The sequence below is a fragment of the Lonchura striata genome, chromosome 1 (assembly GCF_046129695.1).
Source record: "Lonchura striata isolate bLonStr1 chromosome 1, bLonStr1.mat, whole genome shotgun sequence".
Lineage (NCBI taxonomy): Eukaryota > Metazoa > Chordata > Aves > Passeriformes > Estrildidae > Lonchura > Lonchura striata.
Window position 1 is genome coordinate 94,966,736 of NC_134603.1, and position 22,207 is coordinate 94,988,942.

The 22,207-nt window shown below is 43.4% G+C and overlaps 1 protein-coding gene across 1 annotated transcript in view; it reads left to right on the forward strand.

Moving 5' to 3' along the window:
• The first annotated feature begins 299 nt into the window (after positions 1-299).
• The window catches only part of DUSP22 (dual specificity phosphatase 22), a 42,866-nt gene continuing 20,958 nt past the window's right edge, over positions 300-22,207 (forward strand). The window contains exons 1-3 of the mRNA XM_021544772.2: positions 300-605; positions 6,577-6,610; positions 14,192-14,274. Coding sequence (XP_021400447.1) covers positions 585-605; positions 6,577-6,610; positions 14,192-14,274 — 138 coding nt within the window. The 5' untranslated portion in view covers positions 300-584. The remainder of the gene's footprint in view (positions 606-6,576; positions 6,611-14,191; positions 14,275-22,207) is intronic.

Below are 22,207 nucleotides of genomic sequence, written 5' to 3' on the forward strand. Positions count from 1 at the left end.
GCCGCAGCCCTGCCCTCCCTGGGCGCACTGCCGGCGGGCGGTCCGTGCCGAGGGGCGACCCACACGCCCCGCAGCCACTGCCGCGCCCCTCCGCCGCCGCGGCCGGCGCTTATTCATCCTCCCCGGAACGCCCGCCGGGCGCCGCCGGCCGCGGCAGGTGGGGCAGGTCTGCGGCGCGGGGGTCGCTGGGACACGTAGTTCGTCGGGCCGCGCGGCAGCGGGGCGGCGCGGCGGCGCGGACTACAAGCCCCAGGGCAGCCCGCGGGGGCCGCACCGCGCGTGGGGCGGTGGCGGCGGGAGGTGGTTCCTGGCAGCGCGGCCCCGCGGTTCTCGCCGCTCCCGGGGGCGGCCGAGCGGAAACCCGCCCCCAGCCGCCCGGCATCCAGGAGTGCGACGGCCGCGGCCAGGGCGAGAGGGATGCGCCTCGCCCAGTCCGACAGCGGCGAGCAGCGGCCGCCCTTAATTAGCAATTAGCCCGTCCCCAGTCCCCCCTCGGCAAGCACTATCCCATGAACGCCGACCCGCCGCTGGCAGCAGCGGCCGACGGCTTCTCCCGCGGTGCTGGCGTGCGGGTCGCTTAAGCCATGGGGAATGGGATGAACAAGGTAACCCCGCTCGTGGTTGTCGCCGTGCGCGAGTGCATGTGCGCGGGCCGGCGCAGCGGAGCCGGGGGCGGCTGTCCTTCCCCGCCGGGGGCGGGCGGGGTGCCGCGGCGCCCCCGCCTTTGTCTCGCCCCTGCGCCGCGGGCACCCGCTCCAGGAACAATGGCCAGGGCGACAGGGCTTTTCCCTTCGGTTTTGGGGGTCCCCCGCCTCGGGGGAGGGCGGAGGGACGGAGACCGCGGCCGCGCCGCTCCCTCGGGGCGCGCCGCCTTCTCCTCCCCAGCCGCAGCGCGGGCGGGCGGGGGGCCCTGGTTTCGGTGATGTGCCCGGGCTTCCCCTTCCCGGGCGAAGCGAGTTCCCGGCGGTCGGCGAGGGCCGCCGTGCCCCCGGCGCCGGGCTTCAGTGCGCTGTCTGTGTCCGCCAGCGCTGAGGCAGAGCCGGCGGCCGCTGCCCTGCGGCAGGAGCCGGGCGTGGGGCTGCCGGCGAGCGCGGCTCTGAATCGGGTCACTGGGCAAGGCTCGCTCCGCTCCCGAGGCGCGGAGCTCCGCCGGACACGGGCTGTCGCCGGAGGGCTGGGCCCGCCCGGTGCCGCTGGGACAGGAAAGCGCTCGGCCCCAGTGCAGATCGCAGTGAGGAAGAGGAAGGAAGATGGATCTGTTTTGCAAAGGGTGTTGGCCTTTTGGCAGTAGGGGGTTTATTGTACACACCGATTCCCCTGGCATGTCATGGTGGTTACCTAGGGGCCACTGTGATTTTTCTCAGTATCTCCACCTCTGTTTAAAAACCAGGTTTGAAAGTGTGGTGGTAACTCGCCTTTTATAGATAGCTTACTATGAGAAACAGAAGTTGAGTCATCTCCTCTGCCTTACATCCTGCTTTGAGTGCTTTGGGAGTTGCTTTGCTGTGTGCGTGGCCTGTGACAAAGCAGAGGAGAACACCTAGAAATAGCTCCTCACATTTTGTCCCACTTCTGACATCCTTACCCCTGGAAGTCAGATTGATGAGCATCCAGACTGCTTAGTGTGCCACCTGGGAGGGGAAGCCTTTCCATCCTATGGATAGGGACATTGAAATAGAAGCCTTTGGCAGTGAAAAGATCTGGCTGCTGAGGAATTGAGTTAGTGTGTAGGAGGTAGAACCTCCCTTGGTCCTTTTCTCAGTTTTTGCTTTCAAAGTCTGAGAATAATGCTGTGATATTAGCCACTCATTGATATTAGCCTTCTAGAAATGGCCAGTTAGTAAGAAATACAGCTAGAGAAACTCCTTTTAGGCTTCTGATATTTGTAGTATTTGTCTCGGAATGCTTGAAATTATCAGAATGTTTAGAGGGATGCAATATAGGATGCTTAAGTTGCAGTCTAGGGAGAGACAAAAAATAAAACAGAAAGGACAGCTCTCAGCCCTTTGAAGCTTCATTACATTTTACTGTGGTACTGTGTGGGTAGGAATTGGCAATCTGTGACTGGCCAGTTTGGTAATTTTAATTCTGTTAAGTGTTGCCCTGACATGTACCACCTGGTGCTTTTTGGACAAGCATAACACTACTTGGATTCTTCTCCCCTTTCTTATAGCTGTATCCAAGAGGTTGAGCTATTCAGCAGTTTGGAAATGGCTGGTTCCTTTAAGGAGGCTACAATCATATTGGGTACTGGCCTTCAGGGTTTATATTTGTAGGGGTCCCACATGTTCATCTGGAACTTGCCATCTTCCAGATGTGTCTCGGGATCATTTCTTCCTCTTGATCTTGTGAGTCGGCAAAGCTGGAGGGGCAAGGGGAAGCATGGAGCCATCAGCGCAGATGTAGGTGGTATTTGCTTGTCTCAATCTAGGCAGTCAATACAATTAACCTTATTTCCAGCTGAAGTGTGTTTCTTGTGGTAGACCTGTATATGGATGGTAGGAAAAAATAATCAGCTTATTTGATGGTGGATTATTTCATTTAAGGAGTCCCTTTGTACAGATGCCAAGGGAAGACGATTAATGATGGCCTGTAATGGGTGTGGTAAGAAAGAGATCCAGGGACTGCTACAGCCTCTGGATGCTGATCCTTTCTCAATGGCATGGTCCCCTCTTTATTTTTCTGTCCCATTATGCTGATGTATTTCATAACAAATAGCAATTGCACGTGACTTTATGTGGCCATTAGAGTGATAAGGGCTGGAGGCCTGGTATTCTTTTTAGGTGAGGTTTGTCTTTCTTTGCTAATTTTCTCTGTAAAATTAGCCTGGCCTAGTTATTTCCTAAAGCCCATCCAAGCCTTTTGACATTTCCCAAATTAAACTGAAAGCATTTGTTCATACATACCTTTTTTTATTCTTTTCAGAGAAGAAGGAGAATCAGCTTGTGAATATGCATTGACCTGCCTAGTATTAATTTTCAGTACTTCACCTTTTTTTCTTGTATTTTTAAGATGTATATTTTACAGAATGAGTAATGGAGTCTGACTTAGGAAATTGTCTCAGCGGTCTGATTTGTGTTCATGGTTAATGTCTAACTTTGGCTTGTATTCAAAGTTCAAGTTGAAGTCTGTGGTTGAAATGTAGAAAGATGTTTTCCAGGAGCTGAAGTCTAGCGGCTGAGATGGTGACAAGATTTGACTATCTGTGAACAGGATCTTGGTGAAGAGCTCTTCCTGGGGTTTAGTTGTTGTTTAGTTCTGTTAAAGTTAACTGACAGTTATTCATGTAAACTCTTCAGAAGATTCGAGTATTATCTTCACAAAAAGGGCAGATAAGCCCTGTTTGTTGTAGGAGTGGATTAATAAGAAATTTAAACCAATATGGCTAGTTACAGCTGAGGTAGCCAATTTTATGTAAGTCATAGAAAGCTGTGCCAGTTCATGTCAGCAGCAAATTCCCCTCCCTGATGTGTGTCACTCTCCTGTACTACTGGACAAAGGTAGGCTTGTCTTTTCCTTTTACAGTGCCCAGACATCTCTGAGAAAGCCCATGGACCTCTCCGGAGTGCCCATCAGAACTAACACAACCAGAAGCAGTGTTAGGCAAGAAGTTAGATGCTTTATTATAAGCATTTGTTGATGTAGGAAACAGCAGCAAAGTAGCCCTTTAAGCTGTTTTCCATTGAGGTGTATTGTCGGAGAGGACTGACAGAAGCATTAGCAACTACTGTCTGTTCCAGGGCTTGGTCTTTGTGCAGGTTGAGAACGTGAGCTGCTCTCATGTGAGGTACAAACTAGGACAGACGTTGGTGTCCTTGTCCCTTGGTTGTGCATTCTTCTACATCGGTTACTTGGTCTGTGGTCATTTTCTCAATGTTTCAGATCACATAAAGAGGCTACTGTTTTTATTCATATAGCAGTGGTTGAGAAGTTCTCAAAAACATCCACCTTATTTTTCTACTCTTCTGACTCCCACCCCTTCTCTCTCACACGCCCCTAGCTGCCACCAGCCTTCATTTTGCACAGCCTGGAGTTGCAGTTACTGAAGGCAGTGTGAGATGACACAGCTGAAAGTTCCCAGCCATAGTTGAATGCTGAAGTATTAGTCAGCATGACATGAAGATTCACTTCTTTTCAGGTAGCTTTCACCCATAGTAATGTTTCTTGCTTCTAGAATGACTAGTGCAACAGGGATAACATCTGTCCTTGGTTACACGGTGTCCTAATTACCTGTCTGTCATACAGCATTGCTTCCTGATGCACAAATGCAGACTTCTGGATTTTTCCTCCTTTATCAACAAGAAACCTCATTTCTGCAACCCCCCAGTGTTTCTCAATATCTTTAATTTCTAATGTCAAAGCTTAATGACTGTGACTTCAAATTAGGCTTTTATTCTCTCTTGAGAATGCACATTTGATGCACAAATAATGTCCTGGAGTCTAAAATGCTATAGTCTACAGCAGTAGTGGTGTGATGGAAGATTTGTGCTGCAGATAGGAAATACCAGACAGCTATTTTAAAATACCAGAAAGCTTTTAAAATTTTTCTTCCTTTTTTTTATACTGAAGTTGAGGGAGCTCACTGGGGTGATCTTGTGGGTGGAATTCATTCATAACTTGAGCCCCTTTTGCTTTAGAACATGATTTTGTTTGCAGAATTTAGCCTATTTGGCAGTGACTCTTCAGTACTGTCTTCTCTGGAGCAGCTACAGGCTTCTTTTTCCTGACCTAGGATGCAGCATTAGAGCTGCACTTCTAGCAGTGTCATCGAGAGCGCTCGAAATGCTGAATTGTCCCTTGAAACCATAAGTCTTGTGCACATGGAAGGGGAGAGCAGGATGTTATAAAGGTTCTTTACCCTACGTGATACCCTGGCATTGGAAACTGCCCTGGATATTTTTGTTGTCTTTGTAAGAATGTTGTATTTGTACGGATGAAGAGGGAAGGAAAAGGGAGAAAGCTCTCTGAGCTTATCTTTGCAGAATGTACAGGTGCCCATTTGTACAAGACTAAAGAACTGTTTTCTTGATGAACCAGTGCTGTCAATCAGCCCTTATTTTTCAAGCAGGGGTCTGCAAGCAATAAGGTACAGCAAGGGTCCTGGAGAAGCTGTCTTTTTGTATTGGGGGGAGAATTGAGCCCTGTGTTTAGAGCTGGTGTGACACAGCAGGCAGAGAGTGATCCCCCAGCAAAGCCTAAAGGGAGGAATGTTTGCACAAACCAAAGCTGCAAGGAGTGCAAGAGGTGTTGTAGCCTTTCTGTTTTCTGGAAAGCTCAATAAATAACAGCAAACAAAATGCTTTGATCAGATGAAAGCCCTGAAGTTTGGGCAGGTCAGAAGCTGTTTTACAGGCTCTTCTGCTGGCCCTGCTAACCTGTGCGTGGTAAGCTGGGTCACCTTTCAACAGGAAGGCTGCAGTGAAACTGAGTCTGTGGCAATGATCCCTGATGAAAAGTCCGTCATGACTTTTGGGATTTCATGGCTGCTGGATTGAGCTAAATGGGTGGAGTTTTCCCTTTAAATAGCTGGGCCTGAGAGGCTGTTGCTGCTGTTGTGCTGTTGTGGGGTGTTGTTAAGGCTATAGGAAGTCAGTGCTGATTTACCTGTATTGGTGGTATGCTATGCATGGACTGAAGAAAAATGTATGGTTTCACCACCATAGTTCTGATCTCCTCAAAGGATGTGGGTCAGAGACTTCAGCTGGCAGAGAACAAAAATCTTGGCTAGCAAATGTATATTCAGTGTGCCTGTCAGTTTTTTGATGTCCGTACTGCTGTTCCTCTGTTTGGGAGGGTTATGAGAGGGTGGGAGGGGCAGGTGTCACCTGCCTCTGTGTCTGTGCATGCATGTGCCCTCATGCACATGTTGGTCCTTGGGCAGACCTTGAAACTCCCCAGTTACCTGGTACCTGGTGCTTGTTATGGAAAGATGTGAAATTTAAGAATGTCCTGTAACTGACACCTGTGCAGGCATCCGAGAGTGTGGGGTGAATGGGTAGATCTGGGAGAGAAAAAGTCCACAGACTTTTAGCAGTTCCCTTTCTATGTGAGCACACAAGTCGCTGTTTTCAGTGATTTCTGCTAAGAGCTCCACAGTGCTGCAGCCCTGACTTGCATGGCTTTGCACTTCAAAAGCTTCGAAGGATGTCATTTTGCAGGGCTTTGTCCGGCTTCCTTAGCAACTTTAGGCAAATCACCTTTGCTGTGTGAAGTTTCATCATTAGTTCCATGAGGGTAGCTGTTACCCTGCTGCGGGGGGCAGGGGAAGGCTGTGTTGTGAGGGTGCTTCATAATTTGTAAACTACATTTGCTGTCCTTGGAGAGCCTCCATTAAGTGAAAGAATCCCCACGATTAACAACCTCCCCCCCCACAACTAACTTCAAGGAATGCTATTGAAGCTCAGCATGCCTAGAGCTGTCTGGTTTGAGAAGGTTGCAAAAGTTGTCAGCATTTTTTAGATTGCATTTCATAATAGTCTGCTAAAGTAGTATGTTCCATCCTGTATGCAAATTGAACTTTGTCAAATTGTCTTACCACAAGATACCTATATTTGATACTATATTTCTTTCTCACAGATTCTGCCTGGCTTGTTCATTGGCAACTTTAAAGGTAAGATTAGTTTTATTATTATCTCTAGGATTTACTTAACAGGGGTCTTAAGGTGTTGTTTTGCAGGCACTCAGAATTCTCTAGCATCTTTGTAGCTTTTTAACCCCATCTTGCTTCATGTCTGGATTCACCTGGTAGCATTTAAAGAAGAGCTCATTTGCTCTCTCATCTGTGTGCTCTGCTGCAAGTACTTTGAGAAAAGTAAAATGAATACCATCTCCTTGAAGCATGCTTCAGATGGAATTCCTAAATATTGGCCTGCCTCAAATGATTTCCTTGCTTGGCAAACAAGGCTGTGAGCCAGGCAGATTCTTTGTAAGGCTTTTGCAAGTCCTCCTTATAAGTAAAGGCTTACTATGCCTCCTGCTCATTGCTTTCATTATTTTGGTTATTTATAACAACTGCTATAGAGTTCTGTTGTCACCGCTCGTGAGACTGATACGCGTGCTGGTTGCAGCCTGACCACTGATACTCACACTGTCTCTGTTGCAGATGTAAGTTTCTATGGATTTTTTTTTTTTTTTTGCTTCATGCATGAAGTTTATGTTTTGTGTACAGAAAAACAGACACCTTTAGAAATCACAGGAAACTTTATGCAGACATCCAAATAAATGGCATGTTCTCAAAGCACTCTGTTAGCAGCAGTTCTGACTGACTCTTCCTACTCAGGAGTAAACCAGTTGTGCATGTACAGTTGTTTTGATAGATGCAGACCCCTTATTTCCTATGCTTGGGTAAAACAGCAAAGCAGGGCTCACCAGGGGCTGCTGCAATAGATATATGTCCTTCCTGGGCTGTCTGATACCACACCCAGTCCATTAAGGCTGGCAATGTCTACACTGGATTTAGATGGTGCTGCACCTTCTCTCTGCCTCATGCCCACTCTTCTTTCCATGCCTCCCCATCCCAAAACCTGTGAGTTCAGTGTTTTTTGCCTGACTTACCTGCTTCTGGATCTGCCGACCAATAAGGTGGATCCAGTGCTTGCTGTCCCTTGGGATGTGGAGCTGATCACTTTGGAAGGCAGCCCAGAGGTACACCTGAGGTTGAAAGCTGCCTTTTGCCACACCATAAACACAAGTACAATGGCAACTGTGTGAGGAGTTAATTGTGCTGTCGTAAGGAAAATGAGAGGATAGAGGGGATTTCATGCTGATAATGAAAGGAGAAAAAATAAAAATATGGGAAAAAAAAGAAAATAAGGCCAAGAGGGTGGTTTGAAAGCTCTTTGGATGGACCACTGCATGATCTGTTGAAAAAATTAAAACTTGGTCACAGCCATGTTGCTTCCTCTTTTTATTTTCTTTTCTCTTCCTGAAGTAATTCAAGCGAGGGGTGGAATTGGGAAGATGTTGGATAGTGGAAAATCCTTTAGGTTTCAGGTAGGGTGGGCAGGATGGGCTCTGGTAACGTGGCTCCCAATCTGTCCCTCTCCCCGTGGCCATCCTGCTCATAAGCCCTTGCCCAGGGGAGTGAAACTCAGCGGGAGCATCTGTTTGCTGGTGCAGCTGTGTCTTCAGAGCAGGGACTTGGGCAGGGTTGAGTGAGTCAGCATCCCTGCCCACAGCAGGCCTGCAGCCCTCTCCGTGTGCCTTGGGAGCGGCCCTGGAATGGCAGGGCAGGTCACGCCTGCGTGGAGGGCAGAGGTGTGCGGGTGGAGGTGCTGTGAGTGGAACGTGCTTCTGGGAACCTCGCTGAAACAGAAGCAGAGGGTGTAACGCTTCTGCTTACCTCCGTAAAAGAAAGACGAGTTGACTTTAACCTCGGTGTTAACGTTATGGAGTCTGTTTTTTAAATTAGTTAAAAACACAAACAAAAATTTCTGTTTGTTTACTGCTATATGACCTTTGCTCATATTGCATTTAATCATTACATTCTACCCTCACAAGTACCTGTTATAATCTCAGATAATCTACTATACCTGGAGAGGAAAAGATAGGTGTCACTAATACGAGAGTGTGCTTTTATAATTCTTAGTCTTTTTTGCATCCCTTGTCGCTCAACGTCCCCTTGCCTCACTGCTTAGGAGCAGATGCAGCAAGCTCTCTGTGCAGTGAAGTCATCCCATTTAGCAACAGGTTGTTGGTTAATTACCAGTGTATTTTTCTGGAGGAGTTTGATCCCAATGTTCTTGGGATGTGTTCTGATTTATGAAACTTTTTTAAAAGGTTCCTAGTGAGCGTTGAGACTGCCACGAAGGGCATCACTGACTGAGAAATACTCAGCAGCATGTGCAGTTGGGATTGGTCAGAATATCCTGATTTGCCTAGCTACTTGTGGAGACAGGGGTCTAATAATAATAATAATAATTTTATAAAATTATTTCCTGTAATGCATTTTTGACCAGTCTCCCATTCTTCAGATTAAGACTGATAGCTTGAAATTGAATAAAGTTGCATCTTGTCAGTAAGAGGAGGAAACACTGAATCCCTGGTGTTGTGCATCTTGCTCGGACACGGGGCTGAGAATTCAGCTGAAGTCCCTGAGCTGGGGTGGAGAGGAGGGAGATTCTCCTGAAGTTGAGTCAGGGAAAATGTCTGTAAATCGCTCTGATCTGCCCTCTGGAGGATAGTCTTTCCCCAGTGGCTCCTCAGGGAGCCTGGGCATGCAGTTCCCAGAGCTAAATCAAAGTACCATCCTACTCACACTCCTGTCTCGCTGCTGCATGGAAGACCTCTGGGAACACTGGCAGGCTGGGAAAAGGCACAGTTCTTCCAGATGGATGCCTTTCTGCTGGGTGAAAGTAGGATGTTTGAGATGTTAAACACTAATTCTGGAGGGCTGTTATCTAGAGAAGACATTATTCAGCAATTGCTTTGATTGGGGAATTATTATTCACCATTCAGCTATATTTCTGCTTTTAGGCCTAATAAACTTAAATACAGTCTATGACAGAGCAGTGCAAATTCTGCATTTGACTGGGAGATAAACTGAGGCCCAGAAAGCTTGTGAAATGAACCTGTGGCAGAAATGAGGACTGAGCTTGCTGCTTCTGCTTCGTTTGGTGCTGCACAAATCTCTAAGCACGTAGACTTGAGAAGGGCTTTAGTAATCACTTTAAGGGTCTTTAGGGTAGAAAGTTACATGTAGTGCTGATTATGGAAAGCACTGAAAAGTATCTCCTGAAATCCTCCTAAGTCCACAGAGCTTGAGTATGTCTCTGAAAAACCTTCCTGAATAAGCATAGATCTTGGCATGTGTTCAAGTGCTTTTTATCTTACAGGCTCTATAAGCATGATTCAGCTCATCAGTAGCACATGAAAAGTGTAGTATGCTCCTGAGAGGGTATATTTGAGATTGCACAGCTAGAGGGCAGAAAAATTCAAGAAGAACCATAGATGTCCATATAAAATACAAGACTGAGTCTGGTCTGAAAGCCCAGAAGGAAACAACACTTGGGATTTTTCTGTGGAAGTGAAGGAGTAGTTATTTCTTTGCAAATGGGAGAGTAGGGGGCTAAGAGGGAAAAATGAGGGAAAAGAAAGAGGAAGTTAACTCTTCTTTCTGCCTCTGATTTTGGAGAAAATTTGTTTTGTTTTGTTTGTACCTTACAGATAAAATGCAGTCCTCTCAAAAAGACAAAGAATTTATTGTGGGACTGCATGTCCACTTGTCTTCTGCACTGGAAACCTGATGGCTCTTGAAAGTCACCTGTACTCACAACAAAAATGGTTGCTTTGTTCCTTAAGGGATTGACAGGACAGCCTGGTTCTCTGCACAAATGGAAAACAAAATCTGTTTCTTCTGATGAGAGATTCTTAATGGATGCTCAGTTTGTTTCCAAACCAAGAGGTGTGACAGTAGCAGAAACCGGAGATTCGAGAGTGTTTCTACCTTGAATATTAAAGAGCTTCCTTGTTTGTAATCATTCAAGGTTTTTTCCATGGAACATTTGGGGGCTTTTTAATTTGAAGGGGAAAGCCACAATATGAGGTTTAATTTCCCCAAAGAGTCCAGTGTTGCTGTGGATGGTCTGGAGAGTCTTGAGGAAGTTTCTGCCCTTCCCATTACTAAGTGTATAGAAAGGCAATTCCCACCAAGTAGTTCTGCTGTGTTTCTAAAGTCAGTTAATTCCTGTTCTCATCCGCTTAGTATTTTTTTAAATTCCATTTCCTAAGGCTTTATATCAGGTACTGAAAACAGGAGAGGATGGAGATACTATTTTCTTTTTCAGCTTCACATTTTGAAGGAAGACTAATGGTACTCCATTAAACAGAGTACTGACCTCTTTTCTCCATCTTTCTTGTTCCCTAAGAAGGTCCTTCTGAGAGGATGGGACAAAATATATTTTAGAACAAAGTGTGGATACAGGACAGGTGGAGTTTTTGTTCATGTACACAGTTTGTGTGTGTGTCTGTAACTGCACATAGCTGGATTCAGGAACAAAGCTCTCCTGATAAGAGCTCTTAGTGCTCTAAACCACTGCAGAGGATGTTCTTCTTTAGGTGGCTGTCTCTCTATCTAGCTCTCTCCAAAGCAGAAGAGAAAGTGTAGAAAAAAATTTGCTTTATATAATAAAACTAAAAAGATCTAATGATGATGAAATTGTGTCTATACATCTGCAGATTGAGACCTAATACTGTTGTACATGCTGAGCTCACTTGCCTTGTCTGAGAGGAAGTCCTTATTCCTCACCTTGCATTTCTGTGGAGTCATTAAAATACTGAAGTAAGAGAGAGGATGGTTGTAGGTACATTTGAAACTTCACCACTGTAGTATTGGAGTTGTTCAGTCACTGATGTGTCTTAACTGCAGTGCTTGGAGCTGTGTCTCTCTTTTGCTGATGGGGCATGGGATGGAAGCACACTGCACTAGGTGATTTGCTCCCCAGCCACACAGTAAGGCTTCCCAGAGCTGCAAGGATACAAATTCTGAGGCCTTGGTCCTATTTTGATGACTTTGGCATTGCTTTGGTATATAAGTGTTTGCAGCTCTCTGCATGAGTATAGATCAAGCTTGGAGTCATAGTATGAAACTGAGGGGAAAAAAGGCTAAATGTGAGAAGGAGAGAGGAAGACTTCCCTAGTGTGAATTGTGTCATTTTGTGTGAAAAGAGAGTTTCCCAAAGGCTTTACTCAAAAGTCCACATCTGCATTAGCTGAGAAGCTAATGAAACATAATGTTAGGTAAGCTGTTGTTGAAGAATAATACCACATTTGAGGCACGCTTTAGAGGATGCACTGGAGGGGGCTCTGATAGGTAGGTTTAATCTTAAAATTTGAAAATGGGGTGTTTCACACTGTGATTTCAAAATGTCAGCTTGGATGTACTCATACAGCATTGTGCTACAGCAAAGAAGTTAGAATTGCTGTGGTTCTTTTGGTTTTTGGTGGTTCTTTACATAACCTCTAATTTTTTTTTTTTTTTTGTTATTTATGGTATGAGACTGTGAGTGACAGGATATCTTATTTGTACTGCTGTTTAAATAGCCTTTTCTGTAGTATCTGTAGAGACTTAGGGCAGGTGCTGGGGAACCAGGGGAATTTCCCCTTTGTAAACTGTATGAAGTTTAGATCCAGGCAGTAGCTGGGAAGCTTTTTCTCCTGCTTTAGTGAATTGAATGCTTATTTCCCAACTATATTAAGGACTTGCTGGCTACCCATTGACATAGGTACCCATTTCCAGCTTGTTTCTAGGAATATCTGAAATCTCAGATTATAGTTTTGATTTGCTGAAATTCCTTTAGCCCAAGTCTCTGTTAACTGAAGAACTAAGGTATTTCAATCTTTTTGAGTTGTACTATGTCCATTAGGCCTTTCAAACTAGTTCAAACCAGTCAGCATTTAATTTGGATCATATCTTCTCTTAAAGCAGTTTGCCTTGTGTGGCAAGACATTTCTTAGCACGTAGGTCATACTGATAATTAGAGATTGAGGTCTCATTGTACTAGGTGTGCCTTAACACCATGAGTTCCAGCCAGCAGTCTCTGAAGTCTGCCCTTAGTCTTTGTAAGACAGAAAACAGTGATTTCTAGGGCCACTTAGGCTGGTTTCTGGGCTTCCAAATCCTTGCCAGCTTAGGTATTCCCTAAGGAATTGAGACTGTCCTACAAACTGTTAAAAAAAATCTGAAGGTCGGGTAGATTAGAGGATGTCGCCTGGTGAGCATTAGCATTTCTTCTTTGAAATGTTTCCTCTGAGATTTTTAGGAAATTTTATTTGTTCTGTGAAGCTAGGCTTTAATTCTGTTTTAGACAGAATTTGTATTAATTCTCTCTTGAAGGATTAGGCATCTGTGTTGATCATGCAGGCTTGAGCAGTAGTGAATAAAATCGTTGCAGTTTTGACTATTTTCTTCATTTTATTAGCTGTAGAAAAGCTTTCATAATTGGATTAGGTTTAAATTTCATGGCTTGTTACTGTGCTCACTTGGATCTTGTCTATGGGGCAGTATAATTAAATGTTCAGCTCTTCTTTGTGATGTAGAAAAGGCATTGAAACTTTATAGTAGGGGGATAAGACAACCCAAGAGATGCTAATTGAACTCTTGCATGTACATAAAGAATGTACAGGTGATGCTATTATTTTTGTACCTAGAGAGAGCCGGTTTGAAACCTTTGTGGTCAGTGCTCTCTTTTTGTGTGCAACCAGGCTAATGTGAAAAGATTGTATGGGCAGGTTTCGAAGGCAGGTGTTCCCATCACAAAACCACTGCTGTACTTACCATGGTGTGCTGTGCCAGTCTCAAGCAAAAAGGTCAAAAGTAGATGGGCACAAGCTAACTTTTACCTGTATTGGTGGTTCTTTCAGGTTGTTTTTTGACATGATGAGAGTTTAGTATGGGGAAAGTTGCTCGCTGATGACAGATTGTCTATTTTACCCTTTTTCTCATAGAATCAAGCCTATGGTTTTGCCATATCTAGCATCAAATTTTCAGTCACCCCAGTTTTCTTTCCAGTTTTGAATGTCTGAAACCCCTTGGTTACAGGTCTAGGAACCACCTTTTCACAACTGCACTTCCTTGCTGTAGCATTTTGCTTTTTCATACATTTGATATCTTTATCACCTGTCTCTCTTTAGACCTAATTATCATTTGTATTGGCTAACTGCACATTTTTCTCTACTGGCTCACAGAAAGTAAGAATCTTATTATCGTCTTGGCTTGTCTGCAGAGATCTCAATTCAAATGATACGGCTGGCTTCCCTTCTCAGACCTGGATATCACAGGGTCTGTTTCCCAAGTGAAAATGTATTCCCTGAAGGGGGATTTGTGGGTAGAGGGGAGGTCAGATATTTCTAGTACAGCTCTGAGTGCGTGTTCAGATGGCCATCACCTGCACACAGGCATGCACAGACTTACATTTCAGATGCAAAATACATGAAACTTCTGACTTGAACACATTCCTGAGTCACTTAAGCTTGGTCTTTATATAGCATATAATTTGTTTTGGAGTTAGAAGTGTGTCTTCCCGTTACCCACTCTGGTGATGGTGTTCTAGAGCAGCTGCAGTTGAGGTTTTGCCTGGCTTTATGCAGCTTGAAAAGGAAATGTATCAACAATAAGTAACTTTTCAACATGCACAATGGAAATGCTATATCAAGAGATTAAAAAAATTATCTTCCTTTTTTCCCTCTATCACAGATGCCCGAGATGTAGAGCAACTGAGTAAGAATAACATTACGCACATTCTTTCAATCCATGACAGTGCCCGCCCTATGCTTGAGGTAAGAGTTGTGGGGGACTCCACAGTAAATCTTTCCTTTGCAGTTGACTATCACAGTCATCTTGGGGTTAATTTTTTGTTCTGTGCAATTGGTGTTTTGAGACTGGTTTTCTTGAAAGCTGAAGTTTTGAGATCCAGCCAGTTTTATTGTTGCTGCTGTTACAACAACAAGAAATTTAACTGAAAAAGGAAGAGTGCTACACTGTCAATCTGTATAACACAATAATGAGATTATGTTATTAATTTAATAGTAAAGGTAAGTTTCCTTATGTGTGGAGTTTAAGCATCACATAAACAGCTTGCCTTCCCCAGTGCTAACCCTTCTTTGTACTTGGGCCCCTTCCTTGAATATTTATGGCAGATGAGTTTGCAGTCTTTTTCTATGTGAAATTGCCTTATTTAGGCTTGGAGTGTGGGAGGAACCAACGATCCTCACATAATAGGTCTAAAATAGCAGGGCATCTGTAGTCTCCAAAACTTTACATAAAGTATTATTCCCATTTTACTGAAGGGAAACTCATCTGAAGACCTGTATTTACTGTGTTATCTTGAGCAGGGAAGAAGCTGGGAACAGGATACAGGTCTCCTTTGTTGGAATGCTATGATTTCTTCTTTACACCAGCTTACCTTGGAGGGTAGTCTGCCTGGGCTTTGCTACATCTTAAAATCTGGCTATTTGAGTTATGTCAGGAACCATTATCCTCTAAAATTTGTTCATTCCCTGCGTTCCACTTCTCATGAAATGTGGAAAAATCGTGGGTAAGGCAGTAGTTGGTGCTGGGAATATCTCCTTTTTCTTCATGCAAAATGTCTCCAGTGATTTCAGTTCTTAAACTACAGAATTTACACTTCTCCCAGGCAAGTCAATAGGTAAGCCAAACAAGAGGTGTCCCCAGTAATCACAATCAACCCCAGTATCAAGGTAATGGTGAGCTCTGGGTTGACCTTGAATTTATAAATGTTCTGAATGTGATTTATAAATGTGCTTCATAAAATAAAATGTGCTTTAGCTGTTGACTTTGCTACACTGTCCATTTGACTTGTGTTGTGCTTGATGTTAAGTCTGAATTTCAGGAGTGCGCTTAGTTGAAAAGATAAACATTTGTGCTGAGTAAAGATGTCATATTGCCTCTAGGGTGCTGGTCTTTAAAATGAATGGAATTTTGTTTTATTTTATCATGATTAGAAAACTAGGAAGACTGATTATGGTACAGATCAGCTGCAGCCTCAGGCCAGTGCTTTTGGTGGTGGTAGTTTTGGCAGCCCACACACCACCTCCTTGCTTGTGGTGGTGCATCTGTTTGTGAGGCTGCATGGTAAATAGAACTGGGAGCTTTTGTGGTTTAAATATAACCAGGTCATGATTTCTTCCTCTAGTTGCCACCACAAAAGGTATGAAGGATTATGCTTACCCAGATCTCTTCCCAATCTGGTTCACAGCAGTGTCTCAAAAGTAACAGTGGCGCGTGAACAACATGAGGATGGACTTGCTTTAATCACCCCTGCTTCCAACTGTGTGTTCGATTTTCTCTGCATGCAGCATGGTTCCTTTAAACTTCTCCCCAGTTCCTAAAGTAGTGTAAGGATTTCAAATGCCATTTGGGAGCTGAGCTAATTTTGATTACTTTATCAGTCACTGCGGTGATTAATTGTGACTGAATGCTTCTGTTTAGTACCAAGAGCCTAGAAAACTTCTCTTAGATTTGGTTACTTCCTTTGTTATTTACATCCTTGCCAGGTTTTAGGTAGGTTTGCTTACAGCTTGTGTGTCCACATTGTGCTTGGGGATTGTTCTTATGTCCGCTGAAATCAAATAGGAATTGTTTTCCTTATGTGTATCCCTCATCACCTTTCTCCCCAAATTTCACTCATGGAAAATGATTACTTTTGTGTTCAGAAATCATCTGATGTTTTTCAGACTTTTAAACATGCAATTGCAGTGATATGGGAATATATTTTCTCAGAGATTCCTTGTTTCATGTGTTTGCATTTATTGAATGCGCATAACCTGTAAAAAGCTGCCTTTGCTTCTGCAGTAGTTGCCTTTGTCTTTAACTAAGAATATTTTATCTCTAGTATTCCCTAGTCCTGTAGGAGATGTAGGGAAATGCTGCAAATAATTCATTAGACAAAGCTTTTTATGCATACTAAGGAAGGTAAATGTTTTTAGACATTGAAAAGCCAGTAGTGTTTTAGTAGCATGTTATTAAAGAGAATTTGGTCTTTTCTGCCCCTGTGTGGAACAAATGATATGGCTGCATGCTGTAGCTCTCAGAATCACAAATTACCCACATCTTGCTCATCAGATTCTGAAGTTTCATCTCTGTTTTGTTGCAATAATACCTCTGAATAGAGCACTTAAAGTGGTGTATCAGAAGTACTGATTTTATACCCAGTGGGGCTGGTGGGTAGAGAATGAAAATGCCCAATCTGTCTTTGTCATTCATAGTCAAGAATGCAACACTGAAGAAATGGAAACAAACAGCAGTCTATCTGGTGAACACCAGCTTGCTACAGATTGTAACATCACAGAGAGGGGCAATGCTTTGAGTTACTAGAGTAGAAAACAGTTTTACAGACTGTTTTTACCTGGTTGTTTGAAATGCTCACAGTAAAGTATGCTTTCCTGTGACTTAGATACTGCAGGTTTTGAGTATAGGTTGCTTCAGTTCCTTGTAAGTTAGTAAGCTATTAGAAAATGACTGAAGTTTCACAACAAAGTATTGGTTTAGGTTACATGTGCCTACTGAGATATACTTAAAAAAAGTTTTCTTATAGAAATTCTGTTTTGGACATTATCTCAAGTATCATTTACAAACCCGTATGGATGTCTGATTCATGGATGGCTCATAATCAAAGTTTGGCCTTAGGAAGTCATGAGTACTTTCAAGCTGGAATAACAGGAAAAAGTAAGTATAAAATTAGTTGGATTCTAAGACTTCTTACACCTTTAGACATGGCTAGCTTGCATTAAGTGCAAGACACAATCGTTTGTAAGACTTCAAGTGATTTACACTAGAAAAAAATTGCCAAAATATGGCCTGAACTATCTTGCCATATTGCCCTTTAGTTCTTTTTGTTTCAAAGAAGTTTTTCCTCTAGTAAAACTAACTTTGAAATATATTCAGAGAGCATTCTAAGGCTATTGTCCCAATGAAGCACACCATTATTATACAGGATCTTAAACACTTTGGTGAGAATTTTGTAATTTAAAGATGTCTGGTTATAGCTCCTGTGATACAAATACCTATCTCATGGAAAACCCTATGGGCAGCAGGTAGCATGTCCAAGAGAAAAGGTGTGCATACTGTGTGGAGCCAGGTTTGTTATTTCAGATGTAATGAGTGCGAGCAGTGTCCAACAGCACTATGTGCTGTGTGCTCCCACAGATGCGCAGGGGCAAGTAGCCTTGGTGAATCAAGCTGGCTCCTCCAGAGCACTTTGGATGGCTGCCCATGGGACACTCACAGATGTTTTATAAATCCACCTAAGAGCCATGAACAGAGGAAAATAATTAGGTTTCTTGCCACCTGCTTTTTGTATTCTATTTCTCAGTTAGTTTAGGTTTTAAAATTTTGATTCAGAATATGAGACACTGAAAGGTAGCTGGGGAAACGTGTGCTTTAGATAATAGCATGTCTGGCAGTGATGTGTAGGATCCCTCCAACAGGTTGTCTTGTGTCTGGACTGCTGTAAGGCCTTCATTCTCTCCTCGTTCCTCCCCACAACCACATGTTTAAATGCTGGTAGAGGAAGAATGCTTCCTATGCTGCATTGGGCAGTGGTTGCTGTTTGCAATGCAGGAAGGAGGACAGCGCGAGTCCTGGGAGAGGGAGAGGTACTGAGATCTTCTTGTCAAACAGTGCTCAGACCCTGTCCCAGAGGGGTGTCATCCCCAAAAAGAGGCAGGGATGGATAGGCACTCTATAGAATGTCCATGTGGACATTGTGGAATGTCAACATTTCCATGTGGAAACTCCATATCAGAACTGATTGTCATTGTGGCTGGCAAATGATGTGTCACAGATTCAGACTGGAAGTAAGCAAGACTTTGACTGTGAAGGTTAGTAATTGCTGGAATATATTTCCAGAGGTAAAGGTGGGTTTTTTGATATGCTCCATTTTTGTGTGGAAGTTGATTGAGGTAAGGCTGGGTTGTAGCGGTCTTTAAGCTTTGCATTTTAGAGCCAGAGCATTTCACAGTCCTTGGTCTGTCTGGGACACTTTGAGGTGCCAGTTGTGGTGACTCTTGTGAGCGTTCCAGACACCTGTCCATCAGTCCGGAAATGGACTGAAACCAGCAGCTTCTTTCTCACAGTCCACCACACATTTGTCAGTTACCAGTAATTTTGCTGCTGCTCTTGACCTGCACCAGAGGTTTGATCTAGTAAATTATGAATCCCATTACCAGTCACCTGTGATTGTGGAGTCCTTTGCCATTAATTTATTTATAGCATTGTCATTGTCAGATTGACTCCTGCTGTGTCACAGAAAGCTTTGTATGCTGCACTCATTTGGTAGACATCATAACAATCACAGTAATGTAGATTTTAAATCAACAAGAGCTCATGTGGGCATGCCTGTACTGTCCCCTGCCACAGAAGCTCTGTGTTATTCACTCAGCTAATGAGGAATTGCATTAAGAGTAGCTTTTTGCATGAATGCTGCCTCTGTATGGCTGTCAGTTTTCTTTCTTTGTTTTCTGCAGCTATGGAATATTTGTTTGGGTTTTATTTTCAGTATGTTTATTTTTTCCCCTCATTCTGCAGAGTTAACCACAGCACCCTAAGAGGACAGTTATCTGTTTTTCTTTTGTATTCTGATGCCATTAACAATATAGTCTCAATCTGGTATGTGCTGTCTCCAGAGCAGTGGTTTTCCCCTCTTTTTTCCTGAATTTGACTACCTAAATAAGTGTTGATATGGTAGGTGGGTGGAGGGATGGGGTAAGCAGAGAAAAGCTGCTTGCTGACTGAACTACTGTGTGTGGTTTTGAGCACCACAATATAAAAAAGACATTGAGCTATTGGAGATTGTCCAAAGAAGGGCCATGAGGATGGTGAAGGGCTTTGAGGGAAAGCCTTATGAGGAATAGCTGAGGTCATTGTTCTGTTCAGTCTGGAGAAGATGAGACTCAGGGGAGACCTCATTGTGGTCTTCAGCATCCTCATGAGGGGAATTAGAGGTGCAAGTACTGATATTTTCACTCTCATGACCAGGACTTAAGGAAGTGACAGGACTTAAGGAAACGGCATGAATCTGAGTCAAGGTAGGTTTAGGTTGGTTATCAGGAAAAAGTTTTTCACCCAAAGGGTGGTTGGGCACTGGAACAGAGTCCCCAGAGAAGTGGGAACAGCACCAAACCTATCAGAGTTCAAGAAGCGTTTGCACAGTGCTCTCAGGGAACATGGTATATAACTCTTGGTGTGTCCTGTGCAGGGCTGGAAGATGAACTGAATAATCCTGATTGATCTTTTCCAACTTGGCACAGTCTATGATTTTGTAATCTCTTTTGTCCAGTCTATCAGTTTATGCAGCCAGCACAACTTAAATTAACTGTGTCTTTGCAAATAAAGAAGTTCTCAGACAGGTTGTCTTATAAAGAATTTTAGATACTTTTTTCCTTTCAAATTCTAAAATTTTCATCCAAATAGAAATAGGGTTTCAAAGACTAGTCTGAAAGGGAACAACAGTTAAAAAGCTCTGTGATGGTCTTTTAGAAAAATCTTTCATGCTCCATGAGTAAACAGTCAAATGCATTAATAGAATACAGGCAATGAAAAGATTGCAGTAAGTGTGAGGAGTAGAAGTTATGGAAAAGTAAGGATACTGTGGAGAAGATGCATAACATCTCTGCACCAGATGAATCACTTACAAGCTGAATGCTGTGATATACCTGTTTTATAAGGTATTAAGTATGAGAAGTTTGCAACTGGGGAAATCACAAGAGGAAGTACTGAATCAAGATTATGAATTAAAAAGAAAATGTACAACTGGCTGCTAAATTCAGACCTTTGGAAGAAAATCAGGAGCTAAATGACTGAACACCTATCAAAAACTGAGAAATGTTTATAAGATCAAATGGTCATAGCCTGAAGACCTGATATAGATAATAGATTCATACCAACTTGCATTAAGATAGGGAATCTTGCTTCATATTTTTCAAGCCTGGCTATGTTGTAAGTGTTAATGCAGTTTTAGCTGAGCTTGATAATCTTGCATGTTTACCCATGATCTTTAGACTATATATGTGCATTTTTTTGAGAAAGAAAAGTCAGCTATTTTAGAAGAACTGAACTGGCAGCTCTGGCACAATGAAAGTAATCTGGTTAGCACAGTTTGTGGATTGCATTTTTTGCAGCTATTTAGGTTCTGACTATAGAAACCTATGATATCTGCAGTTAGCTCTTAATGTGATAACTTTGGCCTTATCTCCTTTGAATTTTCTAATTCTTTCCTTCTATTACAAGTTTGAGGAAACTTATTTCTCTCATGGCTGCACTTTCTGGATTTTATGTCTATGTATAACAAGAATTACCCTTAAAAAAAAAAAAAGAAAAAAAAAATCCTGTGTTATGCCCCCAGTTTCCCCAGCTGATAACTTTGGAAGTGCTGAAAGCTGCTTTAGTGGTTTATTTTGTAGTCATAGATTCAGAGAATGGCTTGGGTTAGAAGGGAGTTTTGAGACATCCCATTCCAACCCCCTGCTGTGGACAAAGACATCTTCCACTACATCAGGTTGCTCAGAACCCCATCCAACCTAGCCACGAACACTTCCAGGGATGGGGCATCCACAGCTTCTCTGGGCACTTGTTCCAGTGTCTCACTCTCATAGTAAAGAATTTCTTCCTAGCATCTAATCTAAACCTATCCTCTTTCATTTTGAAGTAGTTTTCCCTTGTCCTATCACTACATGCTCTTGTAAAAAGTCCCTCTCCATTTTTCTTGTAGGCTCCCTTCATGGACTAGAAGGCCCCAGTTAGGATACCCCCAAAGCTTTCTCTTTACCAGGCTGAACAATCCCAATTTTCTTAGCCTTTTCTTCTAGGAGAGGTGCTCCATCCCTTTAAACATCCCAGTAGCCCTCCTCTGGTCCATGTCCTTCTTGGGCCCCAGAGCTGGATCCAGTGCTCCAGGTGGGGTCTCAGCAGAGCAGAGCAAAGGGGTAGAATCCCCTCCCTTGACCTGCTGACCATGTTGCTTTGGATGCAGCTCAGGATGCTGTTGGCTTTCTGTGAATGTTCATTTCTGGGTTGTGTTGAGTTTCTCATCCACCAGCACCTTCAAGTCCTTCTAGGTGGGATTGTCCTTGATCTGTTAATCCTTCACTCTCTGAGGACTATCCTCACATAGATAGTAGTCCAGAAAGCATTTGTCTGGACTCAGAGGCATATCAGTGCTTAACAGGAACTAACTAAAAAGGGCAATACTGGGAAACCAATCAGCTGTACAAAACATCAAACCACAAAACATCAACATATGTTTATTCTGGAGAAATGCTGCTCAGGAAGTGAAAACAGCCAATCTGTTAAAACTGTACTGCAATATTGGATAGCAGGCAGAAGTCTTGAACTGTAAAAGGCCTTTCATATATGAAAATTGCATCTTGATGACATGACAAGTGAAGGCCCTGCTGGGTATCACTGGCAACATGTTCTCTGCACAGGCTCTGTTGTCATTGAGATCCAACCCAAACACTTGAACTGTTAAAGAGGGACATGGCAGGACAGCCTTCAAAATCTAAGGTGATAATATCATATAGCAAGGTCATGGCTGTTGTATAAAGACCAGTTCTACAAATTAATAATTAGTCTAGTTGGATTGTTGCATTTCCGTCAGTAGCACTAAACTCATATTTCACCAGTGTTAGAAGCTGTTGATTTTCACCCATCCTGTTAACTTCAAGAGAAAGTGTACAAGCACTTCTTCTAACA